The following is a 21675-nucleotide window of genomic DNA, read 5'->3' as shown; positions in this document are numbered from 1 at the left end:
CGGTAAAGGGCTTGTGTTCATCGAAAAAATGCAGGTGATGACAGGGGTATAGATGCTCATAAAGAAAGGATTTTACTGTGCATGCTTTTAAAAATGTACTTTGTCGGCCGGCGCCGCAGCTCACTAGGCTAATCCTCCACCTGCGGCGCCGGCACACCAGGTTCTAGTCCCAGTCGGGGCGCCGGATTCTGTCCCGGTTGCCCCTCTTCCAGGCCAGCTCTCTGCTGTGGCCCGGGAGTGCAGTGGAGGATGGCCCAAGTGCTTGGGCCCTGCACCCACATGAGAGACCAGGAGAAGCACCTGGCTCCTGCCTTCGGATCAGCGCGGTGTGCTGGCTGCAGCGCGCCGCCCGCGGCGGCCATTGGAGGGTGAACCAACGGCAAAGGAAGACCTTTCTCTCTGTCTCTTGCTCTCTCTCACTATCCACTCTGCCTGTAAAAAAAAAAAAAAAAGGTACTTTGTCGATCTGGGCCCTATTTTTTTTTTTTTAAAGATTGTTTATGTATTAGGCAGAGAGAAAGGTCTCCATCCACTGGTTCACTCCCCAGATGGCTGCAACGGCCAGAACTGGGCCAATCAGAATCCAGAGCCAGGCACCAGGCGCTTCCTCTGGGTCTCCCACGTGGGTGCAGGGGCCCGAGGACCTGGGCCACCTTCTGCGGCTTTCCCAGGCCATAGTAGAGGGCTGGATTGGAAGTGGGGCAGCTGGGACTCGAACCAGTGCTGCAGGCCGAGGCCCAACCTGCTACGCCGCGGCGCCTGGGCTCTGTTTCTGCCTCCAGCTTCTCTGGCTTCCTGGTAACGCACCCTGGGAGGCAGCAGGTGATGGCCCAAGTCAGTCCCCAGGTGACCTCAATGGCAGGTGTGGGCCAGGCTGATCCTAGGAACTAGGAACCCCACCCGGCTTTCCCACCTGTCAGTAACCCAAGGACTCGGGCCATCTTCTGTAAAAACAGGTGCATGAGCAGGGAGCTGGCTTGGAAGTGGAGCAGCCCAGACGGGAAAGGTCTTCGGATCAGGGACGCCGGTCACCAGTGGAGGCTTAGCCTATGCTCAGTGCCGGCCCTAAGCCAGCAAGATTGCAGGTGCGGCCATCTCTGTGCCTGCGTGTCGTCCCCTGACCCGAGGGCACACGGCCCTGCAGTGGGTGTCTGAGCCGCACGTTGTCACGGAGCCCGTGCCGGCCTGCTGTGAGCACCGTGGTCTGAGAGCCTCCCCTGGCTGCTGGGCAAGTGGTGCCCACTCAGTGTGCACGCGGGACGCACAGCATTCGTCTCCTGGCCCGGAACTGTTCTCCGGAATTTTCTGTTAGATATTTCCGGATTGTGATTGACGGCAGGTAACTGCTCCCCTGAGGTGTGCCTGTTTTCTTCAGTTCTGAGGCACCACGAGATACCAGGGTCACTCTGAGCCCACAGGGCCTGCAGCCTGGGAGGGGAACTGTCAGAGAGAGTGCGTTTGCACTTGGGAAGTCTGGCGGCTGCCGTGGGTGAGAGCCTGCCCTGGGGGCTCCTGGTGGGGACCTGTGTGGCAACAGGTGCGCTGTCTGCTGGAGGGGTTGGGGGTGGCGGCCCCTTCTGGCAGACAGGTCCCGTGTGTCACCCCGGGGATCACCCTCCCCAGGAATCTCCACGCTGGGCACCGTCCAGGTGGAGCTCGTGCCCCCGGCTGACGTTCCAAGTGCCGGGTAGACTGAGCAGTATCAGGTGGGACGGGCAGAGACGGCTCCCTGGGTGAGCTGGGCGGGGGACTGCTGGACATGGACCTCGGGGGGCCTCAGGGAGTGGGTGAGCTGCTGTGGGCAGGGCCTGTGTTTTGTGGCCTGCAGGAGTTGAGGTCGGTGGTCTCACCGGCCCTCTCTCAGGGGTCTCACAGACTGCACAGTAGAGCTACAGAGTGCTACCTCAGCAGGGGGATAGCCATCTGCTCCAGGGACACGGGGTCGTTTCACTCGACAGCTGAGTTCACGTGTGTGTAGTGATGGCTCTGTCACTGCCGTGAGACACATGCCTCGGTTGTCACGGGCAGCCTGTCACTGTCACACACACGCTGTGTCACGGGCAGCCTGGTGTCACTGTCACACACACGCTGTGTCACGGGCAGCCTGGTGTCACTGTCAGCACACATGCTGTGTCACGGGCAGCCTGGTGTCACTGTCACACACACGCTGTGTCACGGGCAGCCTGGTGTCACTGTCACACACACGCTGTGTCACGGGCAGCCTGGTGTCACTGTCACACACATGCTGTGTCACGGGCAGCCTGGTGTCACTGTCACACACACGCTGTGTCACGGGCAGCCTGGTGTCACTGTCACACGCTGTGTCACGGGCAGCCTGGTGTCACTGTCACACACACGCTGTGTCACGGGCAGCCTGGTGTCACTGTCACACGCTGTGTCACGGGCAGCCTGGTGTCACTGTCAGCACACACGCTGTGTCACGGGCAGCCTGGTGTCACTGTCACACACACGCTGTGTCACGGGCAGCCTGGTGTCACTGTCACACGCTGTGTCACGGGCAGCCTGGTGTCACTGTCAGCACACACGCTGTGTCACGGGCAGCCTGGTGTCACTGTCACACACATGCTGTGTCACGGGCAGCCTGGTGTCACTGTCACACACACGCTGTGTCATGGGCAGCCTGGTGTCACTGTCAGCACACATGCTGTGTCACGGGCAGCCTGGTGTCACTGTCACACACATGCTGTGTCACGGGCAGCCTGGTGTCACTGTCACACGCTGTGTCACGGGCAGCCTGTCACTCTGAGGGGCCTTTCTCCCTCCATAGCTGTTGTCTGGCTCAGCAGGTGGTGCTGTCCCTTCGGGCTCTGTGACTTGCCTACTTTAGCTGCCTGTGGTGACCTGGGCTGGGGGCCCCATGCAGTCTGGTGACCTGGGTTACCTTGTGCAGCACTGGAGCGAATGGCAACTGGGCTGTGCGGATGGGCCTGCTGCTGCCGTGGTCTTGGCTGGGCGAGGTATGTTCTGGGGTTGGCTGTGATCTCGGGCCAGGTGTCATGTATCCCAGGGTTGGCCATAGTCTTGGGTTGGGTGCTGTATGTTCTAAAGGGTTGGCTGTGGTCTTGAGCTGGGTGGTGTATGTCCCAGGGTCAGCCGTGGTCTTGAGCCAGGCTGTGTGTGTCCCGGGATTTGCCGTGGTCTCGGCTGGGCTGTGTGTGTCCTGGAGTCTGCTGTGGTCTTGGCTGGGTGGTATGTGTCCCGGGGTCAGTTGTGGTCTCAGCTGGGCTTTGTGTGTCCCACGGTGAGCCGTGGTCTTGGCCCGGTGGTGTGTGTGCCAGGGTTGGCCATGATCTTGGCCAGGTGTTGTGTGTCCCAGGGTCAGCCGTGGTCTTGGCTGGGCAGTGTTTTTCCCAAGGTGGGCTGTGGTCTTGGCTGAGCTTTGTGTGTCCCGGGGTCGGCCGTGGTCTCAGGCCAGGTGGTGTGTGTCCCGGGGTCGGCCGTGGTCTCAGGCCAGGTGGTGTGTGTCCCGGGGTCGGCCGTGGTCTCAGGCCAGGTGGTGTGTGTCCCGGGGTTGGCTGTGATCTTGGCCAGGTGGTGTGTGTCCCGGGGTCAGCCGTGGTCTCAGGCCAGGTGGTGTGTGTCCCGGGGTCGGCTGTGGTCTCAGGCCAGGTGGTGTGTGTCCCGGGGTCGGCCGTGGTCTCAGGCCAGGTGGTGTGTGTCCCGGGGTCGGCCGTGGTCTCAGGCCAGGTGGTGTGTGTCCCGGGGTCGGCCGTGGTCTCAGGCCAGGTGGTGTGTGTCCCGGGGTCGGCCGTGGTCTCAGGCCAGGTGGTGTGTGTCCCGGGGTCGGCCGTGGTCTCAGGCCAGGTGGTGTGTGTCCGGGGTCCGGTTCCTGAGATCAAGACCTGGGCTGTGGCCGGGAGGGCGCAGCTGCAGCCCTGTGGTGACGTGAATGTAATACAGTTGTCTCTTTCAGGGCAGCTGGTGGAGTTTCTAAAGAAAGTTGAGTCGAAGGGTCCTGTGTCGTGCGACACGGTTCTGAAGATTTTCTACCAGACGTGCAGAGCGGTGCAGCACATGCACAAGCAGAAGCCGCCCATCATCCACAGGGACCTCAAGGTGCGTCCCTCACCAGCCTGGTCCGGGTGCAGGGCTTGCTCGAAAGCGAGGCTGGGCCGTTTATCTGAAGGCCAGGAAGATGTGCGTAGGAGCTTCCTGGCGTCAGGAACGGTTTTCTGGATGCTTCCCTTGGGAGCTGTAGAAGACAACGTTTCCCATCCCACAGGACTTGGCGACACGGAGGCCTGCCCCTCCCAGGCAAGGGCACCGCTGGTCCTCCCGGGGCATCTCCCCTGGGTCCCCGTCCCAACCTGTGTGCTCTGCCTCTGTCACTGCAGGGCCCGGGCCCTGCGCTCTGGCCTGTCGTCAGTCCCTGGCATGGCAGTGCTCCCTTGGTGTAGCATCTTGGAAGTGGGAGTTGGGCGGGTGGTCCAGGGGTGGGCTGAGCGTGGTCTTGCTGACTGGCCTTGCCCGGAGCCCACGTGCCCCGTTGCATGCCCGTCTGCATTCTGGATGGATCGCCTGCATGAACCGGTCTATCACACTGGGCTTTGTGGTGGCCTGTGCTGGCCGGTTCTCGAGCCATGTGAAAAGGCGACTGTGCCGTCACACCCTGTGGGCTTCTGGCTGTAGTCTTTGCTGTGGCCATGGCTCAGGACGCCACCCTCCGTGGCTCTGGGTTCCTGTGCTCAGGTAGCCTGGCGGGGCAGAAGCCTCGGGGGCATTGGCCTTCTCCGAGAGTCGGTGCAGTTGAGTGTTGCGTATCTTCGTTCTTACCGCCTTCTGGCTTTTGTGTTTGAGCCCATGGAGACGCTGGTCTGTTAAGGTGTCCCTCGTGGGAGAGCTGCTTTGAGAGCCACTGCACTCCTGGGCAGCTCCCTGCCACCCGCGTGGGAGACCTGGGTGGAGTTGCTGGTTCCTGGCTTCAGCCTGGTCCAGCTCTGGCTGTTGGAAGCCATTTAGGAAGTGAACAGTGGCTGGAAGACGTTTCTCTCAGCCTCCCTCTCTCTCTCTCTCTCTCTCTCTGTTTCTTCTTACCTGCAAGTAAATGAATAATCTTTTCTTTAAAAAGGTTTCATGTGTTGTAGGGGTCTTCTGGCTTTTGGTCTAGGTTTTACTCCTCCTTTGTGTCTTATGAAACCCAAGAGTAACAGAATCCACAGAAGTTGGACGCTGCCCCCGCGGTGGCTCTGTCCCAGAGGCAGGTGGTCCGTGCTGGAGAATCCTAGAGCTGCTGCGGTCCCAGGTGCTCTGGGCACGTCTGGGGAGCCAGCGTATTCCTCAGCAAGCCCTCGCACCCCTGTCACTGTCGTGTCCTGTTCCGGACTGCTGCTACCCTGTCTGACCCCAGCACCACCGCTACCTAGTGGTGCCCGCGCATGCTCTCTGTCTCCAACGTTTATGGAGTGGGAGAATCCTGAGTATGGCTGCTGGCCGGGGCAGGCTCAGGCTGAAGCCCACGAGCAGGCCTGTCCGTGGCACAGGGCCCCCTGTTGGCTTGCGCTGGCTTTGCCCAGCGTGAGGGCATCGGCGTGTGCACGGCGCAGGGCTGCGGGATGCCTTTGCTGCTTTCTCCCCTCTCTGCATGGTCTGTCTTGTGCACCCGGGTCCTCTGCCGCCCCTGGGGGCTGTGCGTCCCAGCAGCTCCCCCAGCGGAATGTGGGGTGTGCACGGCCGCTGTCCGACCTCCCTCTGTTAGGGTGGCCGCCGCCCTTGCCTGTGTTTGCCGAGATTCGGTTGCCTTCTCAGAAGTACCTTTCAGGGCATTTTTGCCTGTTTTCTCTCTTTTTATTTTTATTTTTATTTATTTGACAGAGCTAGACAGTGAGAGAGAGAGACAGAGAGAAAGGTCTTCCTTCCGTTGGTTCACCCCCCAAATGGCCGCTATGGCCGGAGCTGTGCTGATCCGAAGCCAGGAGCCAGGTGCTCTTCCTGGTCTCCCACACGGGTGCAGGGCCCAAGCACTTGGGCCATCTTCCACTGCCCTCCTGGGCCACAGCAGAGAGCTGGACTGGAAGAGGAGCAACCGGGACAGAATCCGGCACCCATATGGGATGCCGGCACCGCAGGCAGAGGATTAACCAAGTGAGCCACGGCGCCGGCCCCCCGTTTTCTCTTGAACCCTCTCTGGCCTGTTGGTTCTGTGGCTTGTGCTGCTGCTCTGAGTGTCTGTCTGTACCCTGCGTCCTCGCCGCCGGCCCTTCCCTCTGGGCAGGTCTGCAGTGTCTCGTGGAGGCCACACCTCTGTCTTGCTGGGGAGTGGAGGGTGGGTGCACAGAGCCACCACCTGGCTCCGTCTCTCGGTGCGCCGAAAGCTGTGCAGGAGGCAGAGCAGAGCTCACTGTCAGGGCCCCAGAAGGGCACTGCGACGGGGCGGGGGTCGCTGGAGCCCCGGAGCCCCTGGTCTTGCTGTGCCTCCTCGCCGCGCCTGTGGACCTGGGCCAGTGGGGCTCCATCCGCTTCCCGAGTCTGTTGCCGCTCCCCGTTCATTTTGGGTGTAGAAGTTCCGGTTGTTTTGCAGTGCTTGGTGTCAGAGCTGCTGTCTGTGTGTGGGGGGGGTTCACCCTGGGTGAGGACAGCACCTGACGTGGCTACAGTCGACCCTGACTCCTCCAGTGACTTCATTGTGTGCTCGGCCATGTAGATTGGGGTGCGGTTTCTTGTGGTCTCAGTGGCCTTCACGTGGTGTTCTGGATTCGGCGTTTGATAGGAACACGCGCACGTGGATGCCGGGCAGCAAAGGTCTGAGGCGCTGCCCCCGCGGCCAGGGGAGCCTCGGCTGGCCCGTGAGGCGCGGCGTGCTCCGGGCAGCCCGGCAGTCGTGGCCGGGGCTCGCAGGGGCTGTCCGGTGAGCTGCCGGCGAGCCTCACGCTCCTCTTGCTCTCCTGGGTGCCGGTGCGGTCTGCACCCAGGCTTACGGCTGTGTTTGGATTTCGCAGGTTGAAAACTTGCTGCTGAGTAACCAGGGGACCATTAAGCTGTGTGACTTCGGCAGCGCCACGACCATCTCGCATTACCCCGACTACAGCTGGAGTGCCCAGAAGCGCGCCCTGGTGGAGGAGGAGGTGAGGCCCAGCCCCTGCGGTCCGTCCACCACCAGGGTGGCGCAGGGTTTGTCCTGCCCCAGCCCCTCAGCCCTGGCTGTGACCTCCACGTGGATTTCTCCCTGGATGTCTTCTTGTGGTGAAATGCACATGGCATAAACCTCCGGTGCTGTTTGCCGGTGCACGGTGCCGTGGTGTTAGGCTCGCAGCATTCTGAGTACAGCTGTTTAAAAAGCCATTAGAAGTAAACCTCTGTGGGAAACCCAGTGCCTCTTGTCACGTGAGCCCCGACGGGCAGTGTGGGCCACCTGGACATGAGCCAGCAGGAAGGGCGGGCAAAGGCACCACAGGGCATGGAGCGTTAGCCGTGCCTGAGCCGTCCACTTGCAGCCTGTGGTCAGGCTACTCACCTCCTGGAATGGTGCCCATGCACTGTCCAGCAGCCCAGTGCAACGTGGGGCAGCAGAGATGGGGCAGGCAGCCTGGGCACGCGGCTGCTGAGAGGATGAGCGAGGGGTGTGCCTGTGTGTCCTGCAGAGGGTGCCCCCGTGCGGCCCTGCTGTGAAGCCGGCAGGCCTGTGGCCGTGAAGGATGCCGCCGTTTGTGCCAGACCAGCTCAGAGCATGTGGCTCGGCTCGTTTCTGATCCGGGATCCTCACCTCCACGCTCATGGGGCCCAAAGCCAGGCTTCTTTCTAAGTTAGTTGGCAAGCTTAAGGGACAGACAGGGCTCTGTGAGCCAGAGAGTCCCCCGACAGAGGGGATGCACGCCACACAGGACACACACACCACACAGAACACACACACCACACGGGACACACACACCGCACAGAACACACGCACCACACAGGACACGCGCACACCGCACAGGACACGCACACCACACAGGACACACCACACAGGACACGCGCACTGCATAGGACACACACACCACACAGGACACACACACCACACAGGACACACACACCGCACAGAACACACGCACCACACAGGACACGCACACGCACAGGACACACGCACCGCAGAGGACACACACACCACACAGGACACGCGCACACCGCACAGGACACTCACACCACACAGGACACACACACCACACAGGACACACACACCGCACAGAACACACACACCACACAGGACACGCACACGCACAGGACACACGCACCGCACAGAACACACACACCACACAGGACACGCGCACACCGCACAGGACACTCACACCACACAGGACACACACACCACACAGGACACACACACCGCACAGAACACACGCACCACACAGGACACGCGCACACCGCACAGGACACGCACACCACACAGGACACACCACACAGGACACGCGCACTGCATAGGACACACACACCACACAGGACACGCACACCACACAGGACACGCACACCACATAGGACACGCACACCACATAGGACCCGCACACCACACAGGACACGCACACCACACAGGACACGCACACCACACAGGACCTGCACACTGCACAGACACGCACACGCACAGGACACACTCCCGCCGCCACGGGGCCCCACATCTCCCCCCTTGCTATTGCAGAAGGGCTCTGTCCTGTGGAATCCATCTGGAAGCTTCTAGAGCAGTGCTGTGTGCGCCTCCCCCAGGCCAGTGTGTGAGCTGCTCTGTGAGGGACACCTCACCTGAATGAGCGGTGTGCACCGGGCAAGCGGCTCCCTGGCCATCCGGCTTGACATGGGGGCTGCCGTGGAGGGGAAGGTGGCTCGAGTGCAGTGGTATGGGCACCCCCTGTGAGATGGGCGCTGACGTGGCAGTGTGAGCAGCGGGGTGTGGGGCGTGGCAGTGTGAGCAGCGGGGTGTGGGGCGTGGCAGTGTGAGCAGCGGGGTGCGGGGCGTGGCAGTGTGAGCAGCGGGGTGCGGGGCGTGGCAGTGTGAGCAGCGGGGTGTGGGGCGTGGCAGTGTGAGCAGCGGGGTGTGGGGCGTGGCAGTGTGAGCAGCGGGGTGTGGGGCGTGGCAGTGTGAGCAGTGGGGTGTGGGACGTGGCAGTGTGAGCAGTGGGGTGTGGGGCGTGGCAGTGTGAGCAGCGGGGTGTGGGGCGTGGCAGGACGTGGCAGCGTCTGAGCAGTGGGTGTGGGACATGGCAGTGAGAGCAGCGGGGTGTGGGACGTGGCAGTGTGAGCAGTGGGGTGTGGGACGTGGCAGTGTGAGCAGTGGGGGGCAGGGCGTGGCAGGACGTGGCAGTGTGAGCAGTGGGGTGCGGGGCGTGGCAGTGTGAGCAGCGGGGTGTGGGACGTGGCAGTGTGAGCAGTGGGGTGTGGGGCGTGGCAGTGTGAGCAGTGGGGTGCGGGGCGTGGCAGTGTGAGCAGTGGGGTGTGGGGCGTGGCAGTGTGAGCAGTGGGGTGTGGGGCGTGGCAGTGTGAGCAGCGGGGTGTGGGACGTGGCAGTGTGAGCAGTGGGGTGTGGGACGTGGCAGTGTGAGCAGTGGGGTGTGGCAAGACGTGGCAGTGTGAGCAGTGGGGTGCGGGGCGTGGCAGTGTGAGCAGCGGGGTGTGGGACGTGGCAGTGTGAGCAGCGGGGTGTGGGGCGTGGCAGTGTGAGCAGCGGGGTGTGGGACGTGGCAGTGTGAGCAGTGGGGGGCAGGGCGTGGCAGGACGTGGCAGTGTGAGCAGTGGGGTGTGGGACGTGGCAGTGTGAGCAGCGGGGTGTGGGACGTGGCAGTGTGAGCAGCGGGGTGTGGGACGTGGCAGTGTGAGCAGTGGGGTGTGGGGCGTGGCAGTGTGAGCAGTGGGGTGTGGGACGTGGCAGTGTGAGCAGCGGGGTGCGGGGCGTGGCAGTGTGAGCAGCGGGGTGTGGGACGTGGCAGTGTGAGCAGTGGGGTGTGGGACGTGACAGTGTCTGAGCAGTGGGGGGCAGGGCGTGGCAGGACGTGGCAGTGTCTGAGCAGTGGGTGTGGGACGTGGCAGTGTGAGCAGCGGGGTGTGGGACGTGGCAGTGTGAGCAGTGGGGTGTGGGACGTGGCAGTGTGAGCAGTGGGGGGCAGGGCGTGGCAGGACGTGGCAGTGTGAGCAGTGGGGTGCGGGGCGTGGCAGTGTGAGCAGCGGGGTGTGGGACGTGGCAGTGTGAGCAGTGGGGTGCGGGGCGTGGCAGTGTGAGCAGTGGGGTGTGGGGCGTGGCAGTGTGAGCAGTGGGGTGTGGGGCGTGGCAGTGTGAGCAGCGGGGTGTGGGACGTGGCAGTGTGAGCAGTGGGGTGTGGGACGTGGCAGTGTGAGCAGTGGGGTGTGGCAAGACGTGGCAGTGTGAGCAGCGGGGTGTGGGACGTGGCAGTGTGAGCAGTGGGGTGTGGGACGTGACAGTGTCTGAGCAGTGGGGGGCAGGGCGTGGCAGGACGTGGCAGTGTCTGAGCAGTGGGTGTGGGACGTGGCAGTGTGAGCAGTGGGGTGCGGGGCGTGGCAGTGTGAGCAGTGGGGTGTGGGGCGTGGCAGGACGTGGCAGCGTCTGAGCAGTGGGGCACTGGCCACCAGCAGCCTCCCCTCTGACCCTGCAGATCACGAGGAACACAACGCCCATGTACAGGACGCCAGAGATCGTGGACTTGTACTCCAACTTCCCCATCGGCGAGAAGCAGGACATCTGGGTGAGGGCCGCAGCCCCAGCGCACGGCTGCCGACCTCCGTGCCCAGGCTCTCGGTGCTGCAAGGCCTCGGCCTCCCTCCCCAGCCGACGGGGTCGCCTGTGCCTATTCTTGAGGCGTGAACTGTGGGTCCTCCTGCGTTGAGTTGGCTAGGGTGTGGCCGCCCACCCTGCCCTGCTGCCCCTGCCTGCCTCGGACCTCAGCCTCTGTCCTCCCACAGGCTCTGGGCTGCATCCTGTACCTGCTGTGTTTCCGGCAGCACCCTTTTGAAGATGGAGCAAAGCTTCGAATTGTGAACGGGAAGTACTCCATCCCCGCAGACGACACGCGGTACACGGTGTTCCACGGCCTCATCCGTGAGTCCTGATGCCGTCGGCCCGTGGGGCCCCGTGAGCACTGGCCTCTGGAGCGCGCTCCGCTCGCTGCCACGCGGCCCCCTCTCTGGGGCCTCCCAGGAGCCCAGTGTCTGAGTCACGGGGCGGGGCGGGGCGGGGGCGGTCGGTGGCTGCTGGCTGCAGACCCCCGGGAGCAGGCTGAGCTCCCGGGGCCGTGCGTGTGCCGCAGGTGCCATGCTGAGGGTGAACCCCGAGGAGCGACTGTCCATCGCCGAGGTGGTGCACCGGCTGCAGGAGATCGCGGCTGCCAGGAACGTGAACCCCAAGTCGCCCATCACGGAGGTGCAGACCGCGGTGGGGGTGTTGCTGGGGATGCCACGGGGGCTCAGACCCAGGAGGGGCCCTGCGCTCTGGCCCGCGGCAGCCAGCCTGGTCTTGCCCTGGCTCTGGGCCGTGTGAGGGTCCGTCTTTGTCCTGCAGTGTTTGGGAGTCGGGGCTGCGGGCAGAGCCCAGGGCCTGGCTGTCTTCGACTGGGGCCCCTGTGCAGCCCATGTGTGGGAAAGGGCCGGCCAGCAGGCGCCTCCCAGTGTCCCCTGACCCGTTTGAGAGAAGCCTCGTGCCAGAACGGGAGCCAAAGGTGCACGCTGTGGGGAGAGGAGACGCAGAGCGGACCAGCCCAGGGGTGGGCGGCGTGGGTCTCGGGCTCTGCTCCAGGAGGCGGAGGAGGAAGGAGTTTGTAGACCGGTGGCCCGCGGCTGGCCTCACTGCCTCTGGACATGTGTAAGACAGGAAGCATGGGCCATGGCCTCCGTCATGTGTGACAGCGGCAGGTCCGCGTCACCACTCTGTGTGCCCCATGGGCGTGGCTCTCACAGCGAGGTGGCCACAGGCAGGCCGGGCTGCAGCAGCAGCCATGCGGTCCCGGGCTTTGTGGGGTCCATGTGGGTGTCAGTGGGCTTCTCGTCACTGTAGCTGAGATCGCTGACAGGAGCCACCGAGGGCAAGGAGCTGCGTGCCAGCTTGCCGTTGGGGACAGTCCTGGCCTGCCGTTGGGCAGTCGCGGGGCCGTAGATGTGGGGAGGCAGTGGGCGAGGGTCACAGGGGGAGCCAGGAGGCTGTGGCCATCTGAGACCCTCCTTCTCGGCCCACCCCATGTGATGGCCGCACGGGTGTGCAGCACAGTGCTCTGGTCAGGCCGTGAGGGCCCCAGGGCCTCTGCGCTGGTCCCTGTCCCGAGTTCCTGCCCTCCTGGTCTCCCCTGGAGGGGGCCTGCTCTTCTGGACCCCCCTTCCTACGTCTTGTCCGCTTGTCAGCTGGGGTCGGCTGCCGCCTGTTCTGCCGAAGGGGTGTACAGTGGCTGAGCAGTCGGTGTGACTGGCCGGTGTCCTCACCCCAGAGAGACCCACGCCAGGAGGTCAGCAGTGGCACGAGGCGGAGGGCACCCCTCCCCTGCAGCCCAGGCCAGAGGCCCCCTGCAGGGTGCTGGGAGCTGGAGCATGCGGAGTGCCAGGGGCTCTTGAGTTGTGGGACTGGCGTCGTCTGCGACCTCGGGAGTTCCTGTGGGCGCGGGGTCACTGCTGGGGCGAGGGTGGCTTCCAAGAGAAGGGGCCGCTCCTGGACGTGGACCCTGCAGCAGGGCGCCTCTGGTCCCTGTGACAGGAGCCGCCTGCCAGCTGCCCTCAGGTCACGGAGAGTGGGATAAGGGGAGGTCTCGGGCCGTGCCCTCGGGCTGTGCTGCTGGGACCCTCGACAGAGGGACAGTGGTCAGTGGGACCAGCAGGGGTGTGGATGCAGCAGCAAACCCTGCGGGGCCGCGGGGCTCCCACACAGGGCCCAGCTAGCCGCAGCACTCGTTCACGGCCCTGGGGAGGCAGCTGGCCAGGAGCCAGAGCCCAAGGCTGCCCCGGGCCCACCAGGAGGGGGAAGAGAAAGGGGCCCTGGGCTGTGAGCCCGTGAGCCCGCAGGGCACTCGCGGCGAGGTCGCCGCCTGCTCGTCTGCAGCGCCTCCTGGCACAGGCGGAGAGGGGAGAGCCGACGTGTGCTGTGCTCCCTCGTTACAGCTCCTGGAGCAGAATGGAGGCTACGGGAACGTGGCGCTGTCCCGGGCTCCACCCCATCCCGGGGGCCCCGTGAGCAGCGGCTACGGTGGAGGTGAGTGCAGGGCCAGGGTCTGCAGCCAGGACAGACAGACAGCCGGCCCAAACCAGGTTAGACCAGCCGCAGGGAGAGCTCGGGCAGGCTCCCGTGTCTGGGTCCTCCCCTAGGGCATTGGCACTGCCCTGTGTGGGCTGTCCTGGGGCCTGACTCACCTCCGTCTCTGGCCAGCCCCCCTGCCCCCCGGAGTTAAACTGTGGTGTAGACGACCTCCTGGGGCAGTCTTGCCTGCAGGACAGGGACCCTGAGGGGCCTGGGGGCGCACGGGGAGGGTCTGGGCTGTAGGGAAGAGGGGCCTGGGGCTGGACCCAGTTGGCTTCGGTGGCGGCCTTGTGCAGTAGGCACCTGTGAAGAGGCTGAATGTCCCCAAGGGAGTGTGGAGGGCCTGGTGCAGGACGTGGGGGTGCAGCAGGCCCCACCCTGACCCTGAAGCACGGGGCCCAGCATGGGTGCAGTGGCTGCCGTGGCCTCTGCTGGTGGCGGGGGTGTGACCGAGTGGGTGGATGCTGCTGTGAGCATGGGTGCAAGTCGGGCCTGCCTCTTCCTGCCCCAGCTCCCACACCAAGGTCTCCTCAGTCCCTGCACTGCTCACACCCAGGCTGGTGGTGGCCAGGGGTTCAGGGCCCTCCTGTGCCCATGTGGGCCCCCGTCTGGAACTCCACAAGGGCTGAGGGTGGTGGTCTGACCGGCTGGGCTCACGAGGGGCCCTGATGACTGCACTCCTCCACACAGGTCTGGCGCTGGCCGAGTACGACCAGTCCTATGGAGGGTTCCTGGACATCCTGCGGGGTGGGACCGAGCGCCTCTTCAGCAACCTCAAGGACACCTCCTCCAGGGTCATCCAGTCTGTGGCCAAGTGAGTGGGGAGAAGCCCTCGGGGCCGCAGGCCTCGGAGCCCCCACGTGCTCTCTCTCTGCGGCCACTGCTCCCCCGTGGAGTGAGCCGAGCTGTGGGTGTGCAGGCGGCTGCTGGCCTGACTTGGGCGATGAGAGCTGGAAGCCGGGGCCAGCAGAGCAGCCATTCCTGCCGGGCAGGGGTCCGTGGCTGAGGCGTGCAGGGCTGGCGTGGCTCCTGCGGGAGGAAGGCGGCTGCCCTGTCGCTCAGCAGCAGGGCTTCCTGGGAAGTGATGCAGAGGGGAGGGGCACCGCATGTGGACACTGTGGCTGCCCCCAAGCCGGGCAGTGGAGCAGTGAAGGCGAGGAGGAGTGGGGACGCAAATGGGCACATGTGTGTTCTCAGAAGGGAGCGAGTGCGTGTGCATTGGCACACGCTGGTCCCTGTGACCATGCACACGTGAGCACACGCCAGAGCCATGGCATGGCCAGAGGGGTGCAGGATGTGCCGCTGATGTTGGGGTCAAGACTGAGCAGGGCCTAACGCAGCTGAGTGTGGTGTGGGGCCTATCCTGGGCGGAGGCTGGGCACCAGGGTCCTTCAGGGGGTCAGCAATGAACTGTGACACCTCGTGGGAAGGTCGTGGTCATCGCCAGGGCTGGTCCCCTGGGCACGTGCACAGAATTCCAGGGCTGTGCCACGATGCTGCCGCGCAGCACTGCTTCCGGCTGGGGGGCGGTGCTGCGGGGGGCGGGCGGCAGTGCGCAGGGCTCCGCTGCTTCCCACTGCGGGGCGGTGCCGCGGGGCGGGCGGCAGTGCGCACGGCTCCGCTGCTTCCGGCTGGGTGTTTGTTTTGTTTCTCTTGCTGATGGATTCTATGTTCTGTGGTGAAAAATCTACATAGCAACGCTGTCTGGGCCCTGTTGCCCGGGGCGTGTGGGGCATTGGCTCACCTGTGTCACCCGTCTGCCGTTGTTTGGGGAGGCCCTCGCTTCCCCGAGTTCCCGTGTTCCCCTGTTTACATTATCGTGCGGTGTCTTCTGGTGATGGGTTTGTAGTGTGTTGGGGGTGCTTAGTCTGTCTGAGCCTCACTTTGGGAGTTTTGCTTCGCTCTGCCAAGGGTGGGTGGTACCCCTGAGCCCTGTCCCCTGCCGCCAGCCTCCTGTGCCTGTCCCAGTGCCAGGTCCTCCCGCACAGCTGCTCTCACGTGAACTTAGGGTGCGTTTGCAGGCCCTGTGGGTCAACAGGAGGTGTAGGCTGTGTTGTCGACTCTGCGCCCGGCTCAGGGGACGGTAGATTGCTGTGAGTGGGCTGTAGCCACCAGCGTGTGTCCGGGCGCTCGGGGCCTTCCCTGTGCTGCTGGCCTCCGTGTCCAGCCAGCACCTGGCGCTGTCTGCAGGGGCCTCGTGCCCAGCCCTACAGCCTGCGCGGCTGAGACGCGCTCCAGTGCCAGCCGTGCTTCCTAGCTCCAAGTGTTCCTCTTTCTCATTGCAGCTATGCCAAGGGCGACCTGGACATCTCCTACGTCACCTCCCGCATAGCCGGTATGTCTCAGCACAGCTCCAGACGCTTGGCCTTGTGGGCAGCCACAGATTTACCCGAGAAGTGCCCTGGGGCCTTGTCCTAGAGGGTCAGCCTGTGTCCAGCACAGTGGACAGAAGTCTGAGTTGAGGGAGGGAGGGACACACAGCCAGGCCTGCAGCACCCGGTCTCCTGTGGGTGTCAGGCTGAAGTGGCCTGTGCTCAGAAGCGCTCCCCAGGAGTCTTGGCGGCTGCTTTGACCCGAGCTGGTCAGCCTGGTGACAGCTGACTCGTCTGTGCCGGGCCAGTGGTGCAGGCTGCTGTCCATGGAGAGGGCATGGGAGGCTGCCTTGCTGGTGCCCCTGCTGTGGCCCGGCTGAGCTGGCACTGCTCACTTTGTTCAGTGATGTCATTCCCGGCGGAGGGCGTGGAGTCGGCCATCAAAAACAACATAGAGGATGTGCGGCTGTTCCTGGACGCCAAGCACGCGGGCCACTACGCCGTCTACAACCTGTCCCCCCGGACGTACCGGGCCTCCAAGTTCCACAGCCGCGTGAGTGCTGGGCTTTGTCACGCTGCAGCAGTGGTGTGGCCGCTGCAGCTTCAGCTGGGGGCTCTGGTGGCTGGGGCTGCGACAGGAGCCTTGGAGGAGCAGCTGGCCTGGGAGGCCGGGGGCGGTGGCAACACTGAAGGCTTCCCTGCACCCCGAGGCTTCCGTGGCAGAGACGTGGCCTGGGCTGTGCCTGCAGCTGCCAGGAGCCCCAGTGCCAGGAGTCAGGGAAGACCGCACTGTGTGGGGGCGCCGGGCTGAACAGAGCCTCCCACAGGTCTCTGAGTGTGGCTGGGCTGCCAGGCGGGCGCCCCTCCTGCACAACCTGTACAGCATCTGCAGGGACATGCATGGCTGGCTCCGGCGGGACCCCAAGAACGTCTGTGTGGTGCACTGCACGGTGAGTGCCGGGCGGCCGTGCCGCGTGGGACTCCCTGCATTGTTGGGCTCTACTAGGTGTTCTTAACCTGGGCGTGGTGTGGAGGAAGGTGTCACCAGAGTACAGCCCTGCCTCGGGGAGCCCAGGGCCTGTGTCCAGGCCGCAGCTGGGGGCCCCATCCCTGCGGGCAGAGCCACTGTATGCGGAACTCCCATGGGGAGGGACGGCCCTGTGTGGCCTACACGGGGGCTGCTCGGCCTGTCGGCCCCTGCCCCTGCCCCTGCCCCTCCTTGTCTGGGGCCAGGGGTAAGTCCTTCCTCCAGATTTCCTTCCTGCGGGCCAGGGTCAGGAGTGAGCCTCGGCTGCTGGGGGTCGCGGCTGTCAGTCGGGTGTGCAGATGCGGGCCAGGGTCAGGAGTGAGCCTTGGCTGCTGGGGGACGCGGCTGTCAGTCGGGTGTGAAGAAACCTGAGGCTGGCTTCCTAGAACAAGCGTGGAGGCTGAAGCTGAAGCAGCCTTGTGCACGCGCGCACACACACACACACACACGCACACATACACACACACATGCAGGGGGAAGGACTGCGTGGCAAGGGCTGGGTCTGGCGGCCCCTCATAACCACTCCCTTGTGAGAGCTGACTCAGTCCCCAGGAAGAACCCTCTCCAGGATCCCCTGGGCCACTCTGTGTGGCCACAGTGGGCTGGGCTTCAGCTTCCAGCGTGTGGCTGGTGGCTGTGGTGCAGCAGAGCCAGTGGGGGCTGGTGGGCTGTGCTCCCTGCTGAGGTCTCGTTCTCTGTGGGCTCGGCCCGTGGGAGCCCCACGTGGCTGATGAGGAAGTCTGCAGGAGGCATGCTAGCCCGCGCCCACCGCCTGTCTGTCCATCAGGATGGGAGAGCTGCGTCCGCCGTGGTCGTCTGCGCTTTCCTGTGCTTCTGCCGCCTCTTCAGCACCGCGGAGGCCGCCGTGTACATGTTCAGCATGAAGCGCTGCCCGCCGGGCATCTGGCCATCCCACAAAAGGTAGCGTGTGGCCTCAGCACCGTGGCCTGAGCTGCTGCCCTCTGCAGGCCGAGTCTGCGCCACAGCAGTGCCGACTCAGCTGCAGACTGGAGCCTGAAGGGCCCGGCAGGAGTGGGCTACGCGTGGCAGTCGGCTGGGGCGCCCAGCCTTAGGTGGCCGGCTGTCCGGCTAGCTCCTAGGCCCGAAGTTTTCCAGCAAGCATCTGAGCTCGGCGTGGCTGCTGTCCGCCCCACAGAGCCCACGTGGCCTGGGAGATGCTGTGTGAGGCTGTGCCGTGGACCCTGCGTGGGCAGATCACCTTGGAGGCAGGGGTGTGTGCCACAGGTAGCGCGTCTTCTCTGTGGGTCCTGTGTCAGGCTGGGTTCGCAGGCGGTGCCCACGTTCCACGGCCACCCCAAGTCGTGTCTGCCCGGAATGGGCTCCCACAGCGGCCTGGCTCCTTCCTCGCAGGGACACGTGGTGTCACTCCCACCCTGACAGCTGGCACGGCCTCCCCCTGCCGAGGCCCCGGGGCAGACACGGCCAGACGCTGCATTGCAGGCCGAGTGTGCTGCCTGGGGCTGCCGCAGGCGGGCGAGGCCGCGTGCTGCTGAAAGCTCGGAGGGCGCTCGCGGGGCGGTGGAGGAGGCGCTGTCCGCACAGCGGGGTCAGGGCCCCGGGCAGGACTGGGGGCTGGAATCCAGTGGAGCTGTTTGAAGTGAAGGCGTGCTCACGCGTGAGGAGCGCCTTCCCAGGGCTCCTGGGACGGTTGGGCAGTGCTGGGGGTGAGCCGGGGCGTGCAGTGCAGTGCCGCAGCCCTCACCGGGCCCAGCAAGAGCGGCAGAGCCGCAGGAGCTGCCTCCAGCGGCCACACGTGCAGCTGCAGCCAGGAGATGTACAAGGTGGGAGCAGAGGAAGTAATGGCTGACAGGTTTCCCAGAGGAACCACACGTTCAGTCACCAGCCCAGGAGGCCGAGCAGATGCCACGGAGGACTGGGAGGAGGTGGTGCGGGCCCACGCCTGGCACAGCCGGTCAGCGGTCCCGGGCAGGGCCTGGGGGCAGAGATCAGGAGCACGGCAAGCACTGAACGTCAGGAAAGGCTAAAAGGGGCCGGGGCCGGGCAGGGTCGGCTGGCACAATGGCGTCCCCACCCAGCCGCGTCGGTCTTCAGAGCAAACGTGGCGGTGGTCCGATCGGATAGGAAGGCGAGACCTGGCTATGTGTTGTCCCAGAGGTGAGGCAGACAGGTTACAGGTAGAATGCCAGGGAGCAGTTGCTACGCACTCGCCGTCTGTTCTCAGTCCCGGTGGGTCGGGGTCCTGCGGCTGCGCCGCGCTGTCAGGCTCGGCCGGCAGGATCCGTCTGCTGTGCTGGAGCACTTCTGTCCTGGCCTCCTGCTCAAGTCCTGGGGGCAGGGAGGCCTCAGGCAGGTCTGCAGCCTCCCCGGGTGCTGCTGGGGTGAATGCGCCCGCCATCCCCCAGAGCGGGCGTGGGCAGGTCAGGAGCCCCGTGAGTGGAGACTCAGTAGCTCTGTGGGCGTTAGACAGACTCAGAATGCAGCGAGCGAATCCTGCGAGGACTGGGGCAGACGGTAAGGGCAGCGGACGAAGTGGCTCCTGGCTCCTGGCTCTGGCCTGGCCAGCCCCAGCAGTTGCAGGCAGTTGGGGAGTGAACAGTGAATGGAAGAGCTCTCTCTTGTTTTGCCTTTCAAATAAATAAACATTTAAAAAGCAACACCTGGTGGGAACAGACGGTGGCGCCATAAGCTCGTGGCTGCAGCGTGGGCCTGGGCTCCCCTCTCCGCTGTCCACTGTGGCTCAGTGGACAGAAGGCAGCAGGGTAGACTTCACCACACCACCAGCCAGCTGACCGACCACAGGGTCACTTTTGGGGCCATTAAACAGGCCTCAGCACACTGAAAACGTCACCACTGTCCATACGAAACGCGTTCTCAGGCCTCAGTCGGGTAGAACTAGGAGCCAGGGACACAGTACTGAGTCACCCGGGCGTCGGAGCAGGTCCCCAGGGAAGCCGGTGGGTGACGGGCCGCGTGTGCCCGCAGGTACATCGAGTACGTGTGCGACATGGTGGCCGAGGAGCCCGTCACGCCGCACGGCAAGCCCGTGCTGGTGCGGGCCGTGGTCATGACGCCCGTGCCGCTCTTCAACAAGCAGAGGAGCGGCTGCAGGCCCTTCTGCGAGGTGCACGTGGGGGACGAGCGCGTGGCCACCACGTCCCAGGAGTACGACAGGCTGAGGTGAGTGCTGCCCCTCACGGGCCGTCTGAGGAGGGTCCTGGGCGTGTCTGGGCAGGCACGTGACCCGCTGGGCGCAGGCACGGGCGGGTGTCCACGCAGTCGTCGTGGGCTCCCTTCGTGGGGACAGTCCACGGGTGGCGGAGGGCCGTGTGGAGGGAGGTTGAGACGCTGCCGCTGAGAGCGGTTGGGTCTCCGGCTCTGTTGCAGGGAGTTCAGAATCGAGGATGGGAAAGCGGTCATTCCCCTGGGCATCACTGTGCAGGGCGACGTGCTCCTCGTCATCTACCACGCCAGGTCCACGCTGGGAGGGCGGCTGCAGGCCAAGGTGGGTGCCGGCGGCCTCCACGCCCCTCGGCACTGCCATTCCGCCGCTTGCTGTCCCTGGGGTTCTGGAGAATTGTGCATCGGGCCGGCTGAGCGAGCCCGCGGTTTCTCTGCAGCACCTGCTGCGGTCCGCCCTGCGCACCCTCCACTGGGCTTGGGCCCTGTGGCCGCCCCACCTCAGCCCACACGGCCGCCTGTGGTACCCCTGCAGGCGCCAGCCCACCTCGGCCCAGGAGCCCCCATGCTTGCTCGCTCTCCCTCTCTCCCTCCCTCTCTCCCTCCCTCTCTCCCTCCCTCTCTCCCTCTCTCTCTCCCTCTCTCTCCCTCTCTCTCCCTCTCTCTCCCTCTCCCTCTCTCTCTCTCCCTCTCTTTCCCTCTCTCCCTCTCTCTCCCTCCCTCTCCCTCTCCCTCTCTCTCTCCCTCTCTTTCCCTCTCTCCCTCTCTCTCCCTCCCTCTCTCCCCCCTCCCTCTCTCCCTCTCCCCCCCTCTCTCCCTCTCCCCCCCTCCCCCTCCTTCTTCCCCTCCCCCTCTCCCTCTTCCTCTCCCTCTCTCTCTCTCTCCCTCTCCCCCCTCCCTCTCCCCCTCTCCCCCTCCCCCTCCCCCTCTCCCTCTCTCCCTGCGGCCACCACTCCCCTTGGCCCAGGAGCCCCCGTGTCCTCTCTGCAGATGGCGTCCATGAAGATGTTCCAGATCCAATTCCACACTGGCTTTGTGCCTCGGAATGCAACCACCGTGAAGTTTGCCAAGTACGTGGGTGTCGGGCTGTGCTGCGGGGAGGCGTGGGGCGAGCTGGGTGCACGCGTGCGGGAGGTGCCGGGCTGGACCGGAGCCTGCCGCAGCCCTCGTGCGCCGTTGCTGAGTCCCCTGCGCCTCAGCGACGTGGGGCTGCACAGAGGCCATCTGCACTGGCTGTGGCGAGAGCCTGGTACCGTGCGCGCTGCTCCCTTGTGTCCGCGTGAGAGGCAGAGCGACAGCGCGAGCTCGTCTCGGGCCGTCCCTGCTGCCCTCTGCGCTGCGTCCCTGGGGAGCTGGATGAGAGGCAGCAGCTGGGACTCGCTCCCTGTCTGCGGCTGCACCAGCGTCACGAGCAGTGCTCGGCCCCCATGCTGCGTTCCCCACGTCTGTCTCACACCAGCGCCGTCTGTCCCCTGCGTTCCCCACGTCTGTGTCACAGCAGCGTCACGAGCAGTGGTCGGCCCCCATGCTGCGTTCCCCGCGTCTGTGTCTCACAGCAGCGTCACGAGCAGTGGTCGGCCCCCATGCTGCGTTCCCCGCGTCTGTGTCTCACAGCAGCGTTACGAGCAGTGGTCGGCCCCCATGCTGCGTTCCCCGCGTCTGTGTCTCACACCAGCGTCACGAGCAGTGGTCGGCCCCCATGCTGCGTTCCCCGCGTCTGTGTCTCACAGCAGCGTCACGAGCAGTGGTCGGCCCCCATGCTGCGTTCCCCGCGTCTGTGTCTCACAGCAGCGTCACGAGCAGTGGTCGGCCCCCATGCTGCGTTCCCCGCGTCTGTGTCTCACACCAGCGCCGTCTGTCCCCTGCGTTCCCCACGTCTGTGTCTCACACCAGCGCCGTCTGTCCCCTGCGTTCCCCGCGTCTGTGTCTCACAGCAGCGCCGTCTGTCCCCTGCGTTCCCCGCGTCTGTGTCT

At 64.9% G+C, this 21675-nt stretch overlaps 1 protein-coding gene across 4 annotated transcripts in view; it reads left to right on the top strand.

Annotated features, from left to right (window-relative positions):
* Positions 1 to 21675, top strand: part of GAK (cyclin G associated kinase) — a 49951-nt gene that overhangs the window by 14030 nt on the left and 14246 nt on the right. For all 4 annotated transcript variants that reach the window (XM_051840340.3, XM_089326857.1, XM_051840343.3 and 1 more), the window contains 14 exons: positions 3935 to 4077; positions 6957 to 7082; positions 10587 to 10676; positions 10894 to 11029; positions 11238 to 11350; positions 13069 to 13159; positions 13895 to 14018; positions 15490 to 15539; positions 15921 to 16069; positions 16344 to 16466; positions 17331 to 17464; positions 19508 to 19702; positions 19910 to 20027; positions 20693 to 20772. In XM_051840340.3, coding sequence (XP_051696300.1) covers positions 3935 to 4077; positions 6957 to 7082; positions 10587 to 10676; positions 10894 to 11029; positions 11238 to 11350; positions 13069 to 13159; positions 13895 to 14018; positions 15490 to 15539; positions 15921 to 16069; positions 16344 to 16466; positions 17331 to 17464; positions 19508 to 19702; positions 19910 to 20027; positions 20693 to 20772 — 1672 coding nt within the window. The remainder of the gene's footprint in view (positions 1 to 3934; positions 4078 to 6956; positions 7083 to 10586; positions 10677 to 10893; positions 11030 to 11237; positions 11351 to 13068; positions 13160 to 13894; positions 14019 to 15489; positions 15540 to 15920; positions 16070 to 16343; positions 16467 to 17330; positions 17465 to 19507; positions 19703 to 19909; positions 20028 to 20692; positions 20773 to 21675) is intronic.

This window comes from Oryctolagus cuniculus, chromosome 2 (assembly GCF_051225735.1).
Source record: "Oryctolagus cuniculus isolate XC-2025 breed Fujian yellow rabbit chromosome 2, ASM5122573v1, whole genome shotgun sequence".
Lineage (NCBI taxonomy): Eukaryota > Metazoa > Chordata > Mammalia > Lagomorpha > Leporidae > Oryctolagus > Oryctolagus cuniculus.
The sequence above is the reverse complement of the archived record's forward strand: the minus strand, read 5'-3'. Positions and strand labels throughout refer to the sequence as shown.